We start from the raw sequence: 13,389 nt of genomic DNA, 5'->3' as shown, positions 1-13,389 counted from the left end.
TCTCTCATTAACCTAACTAAACAGCCCAAGCCCTGTGGACAGATTTAATACCAAATCTAGGAGGCACAAACACTCCCTCACAGACTTGGAGAAAAGAGGAGGGAGGGAATGAGTTTCAGGGAAAGTTGCTACCAGGATTTTGTGCTCTATGACTGATAAATCCTGAGGTGGCTCTTCCAGAGGTGACAGTCCTAAACAAATCAGTCCCAAAGTCTGCCCCCTTGGGCTTTGCAGCCCAAGGTCAATTAGGCACATTACCCTAACCTAACCAATTCAAAGGGCTGCAGAGAAATAGATGCACCCTGAGCAGCTTTTCCCCTCCAGCTCATACTGTGATTTTAAAAAAGTGTGTGGGTATTCCCTGCCCCAACTCTACCACATAGAAATAAAAAAATCTACATGTTATTCATAGATCACCTATTTGGGGAAAGTGAGTCACCAGATGTGGTTTTTCACTCATTTATATTGCCAATTTACTAAGAAAAAAATTTCTTAAAGAGTTCCTGAATTCAACAACTATTTATGTAGCCAACAACTATTTATGTATGTGTATGTGTATGTGTATATGTGTGTGTGTGTGTGTGTGTGTATATATACACACACACACACACAGAAAAAGATGGGGAGAGGGGGAAGAGGGAAGAGATGAGAGAGGGAAGAGAGGTGGGGAGAGGGTAGAGAGGAGGGAGAGGGCAGAGAGGGAGGCGAGAGCCAAAAGTCTTACTGCCATTTTAAGCAAATAGCAGTAAGACTTTTGTCTACCCCTCTGATGTGGGTCTTACAGTTATTATTAATCTCAGTCATACAGCTGAGAAAACAGATGCTTACAGATGTTAAGTGATTGTCCACGATCACACAACTAGTAATTATCAGAGTCAGGATTTGAACCCAGATCTTCACATTTAGCATAGGTTCCCAGAATTAGTGCTGGAATGTATCTTGAAGGTCATCTAATCCAATCTCTTCATTTACAGATGAAGAAACTGAGTCCCAGAGAGCTGTGACTTACCCCAAGTTCACACAAGTACTATGACAGAACTGGACCTTAGAAGAAGGTCCTCCGATTTTAAATGCACCACTGCCTCTCTCTACATTCTATCTGCCACTTCTGTATTTGGGGCATCTGCTGCTTCTTTCTACATAAAAGGCTTTGCTTTTGGCCCTAACTTTTAAAAGAAGGAATTTAGAGCACCTTTCATTTAACAATCAAGCTCTGCTAGTTGGCTAAGTGACCCATGGCAAATATCTCTTTACAGATTTCTCAAGTAGTAACAGGAGGGACTGACCATCTTATCTTAAGAAGCTAAGAATAGCTTCTTAAAACCACAAGTCAGGTCAAGTCCCTGATCATGTCTGAACCCTGGCTGAAAAACCTTTGGAAAATGCCCTTGAGATGATAGAATCTTATAATGTTAAAGAAAGAAGAAAGATCATTTAGTCCAATCCCCCTAATATAGATAAGGCAAAAAAGTGCAATGAATCATCCCATGGTAAGTGACAAGAGCAAATATTCAAACTCAGATCTTTTGATTCCAAATTCACAGTTTTCTGCACTAAACAATATTGTCTTTTCATTGTGCTGCCTGGTCCTTCATAAAGCCAAAAATTACTTACTAATTCGCTGTCTGGGAGGGCCAGGGATCGAAACCAGTCCTTCAATGAGATTAGATGGATTTAAGATGATTCATTCAACCCTCACCTGGTCTCCCATATAACCAACAGTCTGTATTTGCAAGATAGCTAGTCAGGAGTAGGAGTACACTGTGGCCACAGAAGAGAGAAATGAGCTCACTTGGGGGAATCCAATCAATACCAGTGGCTTCATTAGTCCTGTACTAAAACTGAACTAACCAGCTACAAACCACCAGGGACAACGAGCACAGAAAAACAAAACAGAGATGCCCCAAAGCCCCTGCCAGCTGAATCTGAAAAAGACATTGCTCTGAAACCTGAAAAGTACCCAAAGGTGGTGGCAAGTAGATTCTTCCAGCACAATCTTCTACTTCAATGTTTGGTTTTTTTGAAATGAGGGCATTCTAATTTTGTTTGAGTATGCATATCACTGCAAGGGTTTTGTCCTTTATTTCTCCCCCTATGGGGAGGTGACAGAGAAAAAGAGTTTCATTCATTTAAGAAAATTAAAAAATAAAAATGAGGTCATTCTAGCTTTGCTCAGAGAGGAAAACTCAGAAAACTCTCAACGCATAAGCTATATGTACACTTTTAGTGGGAAGAAATCATTTTTTCAAACGTTGTGTCTAATCAATCTGTACTTTATTTTTTTTTAAAGGATTAAACAGACAATTTCCCTAGGAAAAGAATGTTCCTACCCTTAGCAGGGAAGTATGAAGAAATGATCTTTTTGGAGCCAGTATTACCAATTAAATACTACTGAGTTTCTTAAAACAGCTTAATTCAATTTAGTTTAAGAAAAAAAAAAAGATAAAAATTCACCATAAGTTTTCAGCCCAAGATTTCCAGAGAAAAACAAAACCAAACAATGCTAGGTTAAGTGGCAAATTTGGAAGACCAAAAAAAAAAGAAAAGAAAACAAAAACATATGACTGATATGACAAATATTCTGGTATCTGACTTACTGATGTAAAAACACTTTGGAAGGCATAATTACCAAGTTAATTTCCTAATGAAAAATATGCCTTCTATTTCTTCAATTCATCCCCAAACTCTTCACTTTTGAGGTAATGAAATCTTAAGTGGTTGATAATGTTTGCCTCTGTATCTTAATAGCCAAATTTGGGCTTTCATAGAGGAACATGGAGGTATCAGCTTAGAACTGAGAGATGGAGAACCTGACTTGAGATCTTTACATTTATTTCTCAATTTGACAAGCACCTGCCATGAGAAAAGCATTGTCCTGGGCAACAGGAAGATTAAAATCAACAGCAGAAAAAACAGTCCCTGCCCTTAAGGAGCTTGTATTTCATAGAGGTGAACCAATTGCATATGTTAAATTCAGAGAATAAAGGAAACAAAAACTTGTGCATACAAAAAAACAACAACCTCAAAACAACAACAAAAAAAGACTACTGCATTTTTAATTACATTTTTGGAGAGGAAGAGTAACTAAAGAAATGGTACCTTTACAAAGTTTACAATTTAGCTGGACAAATAGCTCAAAAATGTATGAAAATGTTTATAAACTAAGAATGTTTACACAACCACCTACCAATGCATGCAAATGAAATTAGCATGCCACACAAATTCCAAGAGAGTATAGGAAAAATGGCACCCTCTCTCCACTCATTATTTAGCCAGTCATATATACACAAGCTCACAAATTCAGCAAACTTTTAAAGTCCAGTCTCTGACTTTCATCTACACTTGGAAAAAAAAATAATAAGTTTTCAAAAACTTCCACAATCCTGACTGATTTAGAACACTTGGAAGTACTGCCTGAATCCTTCACGTAGATGCTAGTGGTAAATGCAACCCTGGTGGTGTTATCTGAATGGCATTACACTTATCACAGTATTTGGAGATCAAGGTCAAGTTCGCTGCCATCAAGAACCCAGAAGCGTACCCGACTACACTGGCAAGGATCTCGTGCTAGTCCTTCCAGCCAAATTCTGTAGTCAGGTGTGTTGAGTTTTCTTCACCATGGATTTGTCGACCTGGAGTAGCAAGCCTTCCATAATGTACCTATTACCCAAGCGGCTCACAGCTACTGTAATCATTTATTCCAAAAACAGGTGTAGGGAAGAAAGATATACACACACATAGAGTTGGCATAGCTGCTCAAACTCTATAGAGGCCAAATCTTTCCGATCATAATTAATATTTCTAAAGTAAGACACAAAAGGCTCGCGCCCGGTTAAGAATTGCTTTCTGGGGCGCGGGCGGTGCCCCCCACCTCCTACTCCCGCCTTCCTATCCTGTAATTCTTAGAGGCTCCCTCTAGCCCAGCAGGCAAAAACCAAACCCAGAAGCTTGGAGAAAAGTCACTTTAGGGAAGGTCTAACCCGAGGGACTCTAAAGCCACTTGGAAGGGCGCTTGAACCCACATTACCATCCCAAACCCCCTCCCACTCACCCACCATCCATTCTGAGATTTTTAAAGAGAAGTCTATTCCTAGAGTGTCAGTCCCACACTAGGCTACGCTTGGCACCGAGCACAGTCATCTCAGAGAAAGCCACGGGAGGCAAATGGGGAGGAGGGCCATACTGTCCCGGACCCCAGACACTGGCCGACCAGCCCCAGGATGCAGCCCCGAAGCAGGCGCTTTCAGCCCCGGGAAGAGCTTTTCGGGGCTCCGCTGCTGTGCCTCTCGTTCCCCCAGCTCCTCCCTCCACCAGAGGCGCTGACCGTGCGCACCCCCGGGTCTCCCAGGACATGAGCCATCCCGGATAGGGCAGGTCCCGTGAGCCGCTCGGCGCGCCACAGCCCGAGAGCCCAGGGAAGGAAGAAGAGCACTTACTGAGCGTGGCCACGGTGCCGGCCTCGAAGAGGAGACAGTCCTGGCGGCTGCGGGCCTCCAGCAGGATGCTGCTGTCCCCTGGGGACTCCAGCCTCCGCAGCAGCCGCAGTCCTTTGCTCAGAGCCATGCGGAGCTCTACTCACAGGCGAGGAGGGGGCCGCGAGACACCGGGTAGGAGGCAGGAGAGGAGCGCTCCAGTCTCCCGAACTCCTCCAGCCTCACCGGGAGCTTCCAGCCACCCGGCCCGAGCGCCAGGATCGGAGCCCCCGCACTGTCCAGTCTGGGGAACTGCCCCCGCTTGTTCCCCTAGGAGGAAGCCGCTGGCTGCAGCCCAGCTGGCCCGGGACTCAGAAGGCAGAGAGCTGTAGGGGAAAACCGCCAAATTCCCCTCCCTGGGCCAGGCCTTCCACGCTTTGAGCAACTTTCAGGAGTTTCACTTTGTCTCCCTACCCCCAGCCCGGCCCACTGCTGGCTCCTCCTTCTCCTCCCTCTCTCTTTTTCCCCTCGCCGCCCTCTTGCCCCGGGGTAGGTGAGAGCTGTGGGCAGCCTCCCTAGCAGTCTGCTCTTTCTTCCTTTCCTCGGGTTCAAAAGGCTTAGTGCTCCCCCCAGAGGTCTAGGTAGCAGTGCTTTCCTCCCCCGTTAACCTTGGGGCTAGCTGGCTGTGGAAGCACTGGATAGAAAAGTCAAAACGAGTTTCTCCGACCTGCTCCGAGAGTTCGCAGGTCTCAAAGATCCTCCGAAGCCCAGTCAGTGGGGAGATTTCTCAAACCCTCATGTGGAAGTGCCAGGGTCTTCTCCAGGTTGCGGTAGATAAGGAGGGACATTCCACACATTCCACATAACTCTGAGGCGATGAAATCCAGCAGTTCTACAATTACAAAAAGAGAGACAGAGAGACAGACAGAGAACACTGAAGGAAAGAAAGTCCATATAAGGTAGAGGTTATATAGTGGAAAGAACTGGGGATTAGATGTCAGGAGAACTTGCTTTGTCTCACCTCATTAAACCTTGATGAGCCTCAGTTTCCTCCTGTGTAGACGGGGGGTAATAATCTCTGCCTTCTCTACCTCATGGGATTGTTGAGGATCAAGTCAGATAATAAACTTGAAACCACACTGGAAAACACTCTACAATCATTGAGTAATATTCCTATGGTAAATGTGCTCTGGGCCCACTCTCCCAGAGCACGACAGGCTGCATCTGTCCTTCAAGGCTCTAAGGGTACCCCTGAAGGGCTGAAGGTATCTTCTCTACTGCTGTCAGCTCAAGCCCCCATTCTCAGTGTGTTCCCCCCCACCCCAGTCAGCCAATCAGCATCTTTATTAAACATTTCTATACCAGGCACTGTGCTAAGTGCCCCTATCACCTCTGACTAGTGCTCCAATTCTACTTAACCAATCTAATATCAATTAGCTTTTACAAAAGGATATTTACATGGAAAATACAGCAAGAACAGAAGTACAAACATTTCCCTCCAACACCTTGGAGGCATATCCTACCCCATAATGTCTCAGTCTCTGGAGAGAGTAGACTTAAGTTTAACACCAGTTCTATATACTATTGGTCCCACCAAGTTAATGTCCAAATATGGCAGAGATTCTGGATGAGTTCCTCTCATTTTCAGGTCATCAATAGGCTGGTTATAAAACCCCACATGGACTTATCAAAGATTCCTAGAGCCCCAGATTCCTGCACTCCAAAGGGTCTCCTGACCTTTTGATATCGATAAGGTCATAGTCTCCAATTTCCTTCACCAAAAATTAAAGAACAAACAGTAATGCAGGCAACAAATTCAACCTTGTTTTCACTTACTCTCAAACTCCTGTTTTGATTACTCCAAAACGTGGTTCAGGCTGTTAACAAGATTTTACTGAGCCAGTCTCTAACTTAAGAATGAAGAAACAGCAGGCCAGAGACAAAGAGCCTGTAATCAGGTTGCAGTTTAATTAATTAGTTTCATTATGAGGAACAGACTTGCAGATCGGGAATTCTCCTGATCAGAATTCCACTTTGCTGGGGCAGCTAGGCTGTGCAGTGGATAGAACACTGGCTTTGAAGTCAGGAGGTCCTGAGTTCAAATCCAGCCTCAGACCAAACACTTGACACTTACTAGCTGTGTGACCCTGGGCAAGTCACTTAACCCCAATTGCCTTAAAAAAAACTAATTCCACTTTGCTGAAGTGAAAACAGAGATTATACACATAAATCACAAGTAGGAAGGGGGGAAGGTGGATTACAAACAGTGATTTTCCTAGGCTTCAGTAGTTTCCAACAACAAACCCACAAATGGAAGACAATACAACAATTCTAGAGTCTTGTGGGAGCAATATTGCTCAAGCCCTTGAGGGGGTCATTACTTGGTGGGTCACAGGACTAGAGTTCTGTGATGGGAACAGGATCTACAATCTTTGATTTGCTTCCCTTCAGGTATGCAGGCACAAGGATGCCAGTGATTGTGAGCCTTGTCAAAGTCCAATTTATCATTTTAAGCTGCATCGTGAGCTCTCCCACAAGAGAGACGATTCCAAAAAATCTAATCTATTAGTATATTCATTACCCATATCATATTGATTTTTATAAAAATCATAATTCCCTTCACAAGGCCATCACTCCCCACACTGTTTCTGGACCTTTACTCTAGTGGCTATCTTCATGCTGGCCACATCTCCATCTCTACAGTCTTTTCCTCTGGTGGTGAGTTCCTTCCCGAACCTATATTTGAGAAGCACCCACATCAGCTGTGTTTACTCCAAACGTGGTTCAGCCCACGACTCCTTGGATTCCTTCTGGTTCCTCTCCTCTCCTCCCTCACCCCCCTTTTCAACTTCCTTTTATGTGCTGTCTTCCCCCATTAGGATGTAAGGTTCACAAAGGCAGGGATTCTCTTATTATTTTTTGCTAGTATTTGTACTTCCTGTGCTTAGCACAGTGCCTGGCACATAGTAAACACTTAAATGCTTTATCTATCTTTCCTAGAGCCACATGTTGGCTTGAGACAAGGAGAAGGCCTGAAGGCTCTGTCCTTTCAGCATTGTCTCTTTTTGTTTGTTTGTTTTTGGTGAGGCAATTGGGGTTAAGTGACTTACCCAGGGTCACACAGCTAGTAAGTGTCAAGTGTCTGGTCTGAGGTGGGATTTGAACTCAGGTCCTCCTGACTCCAAGCCCGGTGCTCTATCCACTGTACCACCTAGCTGCCCCATCAGCATTGTCTCTTACCAGATGTCGTTGGGTAAGAAAGAAGTGAGCCTAGGGAGAAAGAGGGCCTTTTTGAATGCCTCTGTCCTCTGTTCCAGCTCTGCAGCTGAAGCCAATCAGAGAGGCTACTTATCAATAACACACAGTTAGCAGACCAGACCCAGTCATGGAATGTCTATGAATGCTCCAAAGTCTCTCCATTACCATCATCAGGACTCTCTCAGAAGCAGGCTCCCAAATCTCGGGGTATTTGCATCAGCAGCACTGCACATGCTTGTAGGGACTGGGCTCATTGGCCAGACCCTTGTTACTTTAATAAAAATAATAAAAATGATAAAGAAGAAATTCAATCCTGTCCCTTACCAAGTACATGGTCAATGTGTCAGTCTCCCACACAAAATATGTTCAATTTAATTAAAAAAAAAAAGAAGAATTATCCCTTCCCACAGTGAGCTTACATTCTTCTGGCAAAGAGAAATAGATGGGTACAAAGATAAGTAAATGCCAATGCAGCATCCCTTCTGAGCTCACTCCTCCAACTTGCACTGGTAAGTTGTGACCTCAGAGAAACAGTGCTAACTCAAATTCTAGATGGTAACCCTATGGGTGGCTATCCTTTTAACACTTTAGTTCTTCATCTCAGACAGATCTTATCCATAACAATCAGCTTTTAGAAAGGCATTTATGAGGGGTAGCTAGGTAGCAGTCAGGAAGACCTGAGTCCAAATCCGGCCTCAGACACTTATTAGATGTGTGACCCTGGGCAAGTCACTTAACCCCACTGCCTCAAAAAAAAAAAAGAGGTATTTATGTAAATGGCATAACAAGAATAGTAGTTACAAAGCATTTCCCCCCAAAAACTGAGGTATATGCCCACAAATACACACAGGTGGTTGGGAAGGGGGATAAGAGTAGATAGTATGCAATGATAGCGAGGCACACCTAGAGAACACAGGTGCCCAAGACAACTTATAACTCCAGAACAGCAAGGCCTCAATGTTCTTTCTTTCTTTGAGAAGTCATTACTAAGTTCACTGTGGGGTGGAAGAAAGTAATTTCAGTGGGAATATTAATAGCTGGAGGGATCACAAAAGGCCATTCTGTAGGAGATGGCTTTGACACTAGAGCTGACCCTTGAAATGATGCCAACAGGCAACAATGAGGACGAGAAGCCTGAGGTTGAGCCCATGTAAAGACCCAGGACAAGCGATAGAATGTTTGTAGATGGGTAACAATAAGCAGAACAGTTTGGAAGGAAGGTAGAGTCTAGGAGAGAGTGTAAAATGAAGTAAGTCCGGAAACAGGCTGGAGAGAAATGTGAAGGCATTTCAATGACAGAGGAGGAGATTGTATTTATTCTTAAGACAAGAAAAGCCATGGAAGCTTCCTGAGCAAGGAAGTCACATGGTTAGACCTGGACTTTAGAAATATGGAGGCTGGTTAGAAGAGGGGAGAAAGAATGGAATCACGAGAACCAATCAGGAGACTATTACAGTGGTCCAGCTGGGAGGGTGATGAATGCAGAGGCAGTTGTGGAAGAAGAGATTAGAGATGGTGTGAAAGTGGAATTAGCAAGACTAAGTAACCGATTGGATATGGAGGATGAAGGAGCTCTCATCTTGTGAAAAATAGGTACTAAAATAAACCACTTCAAACTTAGAGGGACCCCTGCACATATTCACCCATTCAGTATAACAGTATAACGTGGTCTTTAGGGAGAACAGATGTGGAATAAGATTGCAAGGATCTTCTTTATTTCTAGCAGAGCCATTGAGAGTGTCTTTTAGAAACAGAGGATTTAGAATCAAAAACACCTGCATTTTAATCTTGTCTCAGTCACTTACTAGCTGTGTGACCCCTAGCGAGTTGCCTAGCCTCTCTGCCTCTGTTTCTTCATCTGTAAAATGAGAATAATGTTAGCCCCTACTTCACAGGATTGTTGGAAGGCTCAAATTAGATGACATATGTAAAGCTTTATGTAAATTTTATCCTGGAAGAAAACAATTTAAAAACTGTGTTTAAAAGTTGAATTTGGGGCAGCTAGGTGGCTCTGTGGATAGAGCTCTGGCCTTGGAGTCTGGAAGACCTGAGTTCAAATCCAGCCTCAGACACATGACACTTACTAGCTGTGTGACCCTGGTCAAGTCACTTAACCCTGATTGCCTCACTCCCCCCCAAAAGGGGGGGGGAAGTTGAATTTAAAGGAGGTGGATTGATACTCAGAGAGAGAGAGAGAGAGGTAAGAAGAAAAAAAGAGAAGAAAATGAGGAAGATAGGAGCAAATGCATTTTGGTGGGGAAAATATCATATGCAAAGGTTCAAAACCAAGAGCAAAAAAAGCTGTAGGGAAAGGGGTGGGGGCAGGTGGAAGATGACAAACCTTTCAGCTGGATTACTCTAATAATTCTAATATTAATATAGTAACAACCTGGTTTGGTTTGGGTGGTGTTGTAAACATTACTATTATTATTGCTATGGTTCCAGCAGAGCAGTCCAGTCTATACAGAAGTTACTTAAGTTGATTCTTTGGTTTGTCTTTTTCTTTTTCAATTTATTTATTTATTTTTAATTTTCAATATTCACTTTCACAAGATTTTGAGTTCCAAATTTTTCTCCCCATCTCTCCCCATCCCCTACCCCATGACAGCATACATTATGATTATCCATTCCCTCAATCTGCCCTCCCTTCTATCACCCCCCCCTTCTCTCATCCCCTTCCCCTTCTATTTTCCTATAGGGTAAGATAGATTTCTATACCCCATTGCCTGTGTATCTTATTTTCCAGTTGCACGTAAAAACAATTTTTAACATTTGTTTTTAAAACTTTGAGTTCCAAATTCTTTCCCTTCCTCCCTCCCTATCCGCTCTCATTGAGAGGGCAAGTAATACAATATAGGTTATACCTGTGTAGTCATGCAAAACACTCCCATAATAGTCATGTTGTGAAAGACTGACTATATTTCCCTCTATCCTTTCCCACCCCTACCCCGTTTATTCTATTCTTTCTTTTGACCCTGTCCTTCCTCAAAAGTGTTTGCTTCTAATTAGCCCCTTCCCCAATCTGCCCTCCCTTCTATTGCTCCCCCTTTATCCCCTTCCCCCCTACTTTCCTGTAGGGTAAGATAGATTTCCATACCCAAATGAGTGTGTATGTTTTTCTTTATTTTTTAAAAATCCAGATAAACGTAACTCTTGTTAACTGGGTTTCAGTGGCTACATTTACTGCTGGAAATATTCATCAAATAAACGCTAGCAATAACCTGCAAAACAAAAGTTAGCCATGCCTAGGCCACATTCTCTTTAAGGATTTCTTTTTATGTCTATGATTAAAATCACACATGAAGAGACAGTATTACATGGCAACTGGAGGAAAAAGAGTAAGCAAGTTTCCTATGTGACCACAATGGGAAGTGGAGGACAACCTTCTTTCTCAATTTTGCCTCACCCTATAATTAGTGACTGAAAATTAACATGAAAGTGAAATTGCTACATAATAATTTGCTATACAGCAAAACCAACTCAGCAACTTTGGGTCATTTCTGTAAATAGTCAGCAGCTCTACTGGACATTATTGTTTCTTTCAGTCCTCTCTGGCTCGCCAATTTCCTTAGAAACTTAGTTAACTAAGTTTAAAACAAAACACTTTTCCTTATTGATGTTGATGATGGCAAAGATCATACCCTATATTTGCATGATAGCACTTTTAGTTTTTATCAAAGTACTTTAATATCTTCTCACTTTATCTCCCAACAAATCTGTGAAGTAGGTAGAGCACATATTTCCATTTCAGGGTCATGAAATCTAGACAGCTAAGTGGTCAGGTGGATAGAGAACCAGACCTGGAGTCAGGAAGACTCATCTTCCTGAGTTCAAATCTGGCCTCACACACTTACTAGCTGTGTGATCCTGGGCAAGTCACATAACCCTGTTTGCCTCAGTTTCCTCACCTGTAAAATGAGCTGGAGAAGGAAATGGCAAACCACTCCAGTATCTCTTCCAAGAAAACCCCAAAAAGGGTCAAGAAAAGTTGGATCGAACAACAGCAACAAATTATTATAAGATCTTAGCTTCAGAGTTAGAAGGGATCTCAGAGACCACAAAGTCCAACTATTTCATTTTATAGTTGAGGAAACTGAGGTCCAGATAGGTTAAATGACTTATCAAAGATTACCCAAGTAGTAAGAGGCAGAGTCACATCCAAAGGCACAGAGAGACTGTGGTATAATGGAAGAACAATGGATTTAGAGTCAGATAGCCTGGGTTCCAGTTCTGATTCTGCCACTTTGGGCAAACCATTTTTACTTTTTGGCATCAGTTTCCTCTTCTGTAAAACAGGGATGATGATATCTGCATACCCATACCTCACAGAACTATTGTAAAGATAAATGCACCAATAGATGAAAAAGCCCTTTTAAAGTTATAAAGCCCCATATAAATGCCAGCCAGTATTATTAGAGAGACAAAAGAAGTCCGATTGGAAAAAGCACTGAACTTAGAGGTAAAAGACTGGACTTGAATCCTGGAAAAACACCTACTAGTTGTGTGACATTAGGCAAATCAGTTAGTTACAAAATCTCCGATTTTCAATTTTCTCTTCTATAATATGGATATACTAATATTTTCACTACCTTCTTTACAAGGGTACTGAAAAGATCACTCACGGCAAACTATACAGAAATATGAATTATTATTCAAGATTATGCAGCTAACTAGGACTAGAACCAGGGCTAGCCCAGTATATTTTCCATTAAACCAATGATTTCTAAATCAAAGCTCCTGTTTGTTTTAATTTATGGCACTCATCTATTTGTATTACTAATAACTATTTGTTTCTCTTTGAAGACTTGCTCAGCAAAGAGACACAGGACTGCATCCAGGGTAAATGGTTTATGATAAATGGTAAATGTTTAACAACTGTCTCTTTGTGGGGAAAACGACCCCATCACACTTTTATGCAGCATTTTCTCCATCACTTTCTTAAGTCTAGACAATCAGCAGAACAATAAATTAAGCTCCGATTTGTAGCATTTGCTGATTTCTGAGGTATAAATGCTCACCCAGCTAAGTGGTACAGTGGATAGAGTGCCAGGTGGGGGGGAGTCAGGAAGACTCACCTTGCTTGGTTCAAATCTGGCTTCAGACACTTACTAGCTGTGTGACCCTGGCCAAATCACTTAACCCTATTTGCCTCAGTTTCTTCATCTGTAAAATGAGCTGGACAAGGAAAACGGTGAGCCACTCCAGTATTTTTGCCAAGAAAACCCCCAAAAGGGGTCACCAAAAGTTGGACATGACTGAAAAAGACTGAACAACAACAAAATGGTCATATTAAAAATTTACCAAGCCTGTTGGAGACAGCTTCAGCAACCCCCTGACTGCATCACGCAACTTTAAGAACTGCAAATAACTCAGTATTAGAGGAAGGACCATAAGTTTGAGATCCCTGCACTGGATTACATAGCCTGTTATTCTTTTTCATATAGAACTTTTTTTCTTCTTCTGTGGTGGTAATAAATTATTAGCTAAAGCTAGTTTTCTTTATCCACCCTTCTTAGTGTTTTGCACCCTAAAAATAATAGGTCAGTCTCTCACCTTACACATGAGATAATTTCCATAGAGTAAAATAAAACACACAGTTTTAAAAAAATAGAGGTTATCCCTGGAAAGACTTGTATGGTCTGTTGCTAAGTGATGTGAACAGAACCAGGACAACGTTGTACACAGTAACAGCCATGTTGTGCAATGACTGACATTGATA

At 42.4% G+C, this 13,389-nt stretch overlaps 1 protein-coding gene across 3 annotated transcripts in view; it reads right to left on the bottom strand.

The window, feature by feature from the left end:
- Positions 1-4,877, bottom strand: part of LOC114031517 (synaptojanin-2) — a 143,526-nt gene extending 138,649 nt beyond the window's left edge. For all 3 annotated transcript variants that reach the window (XM_027846632.1, XM_027846633.1, XM_027846634.1), the window contains exon 1: positions 4,437-4,877. In XM_027846632.1, coding sequence (XP_027702433.1) covers positions 4,437-4,563 — 127 coding nt within the window. In that variant the 5' untranslated portion in view covers positions 4,564-4,877. The remainder of the gene's footprint in view (positions 1-4,436) is intronic.
- Positions 4,878-13,389: the final 8,512 nt, after the last annotated feature.

The sequence above is a fragment of the Vombatus ursinus genome, unplaced genomic scaffold (genome assembly GCF_900497805.2).
Source record: "Vombatus ursinus unplaced genomic scaffold, bare-nosed wombat genome assembly UNPS02015175.1, whole genome shotgun sequence".
In the NCBI taxonomy this organism is placed as follows: Eukaryota; Metazoa; Chordata; class Mammalia; order Diprotodontia; family Vombatidae; genus Vombatus; species Vombatus ursinus.
This window is presented reverse-complemented; position numbering and strand designations above follow the sequence as displayed.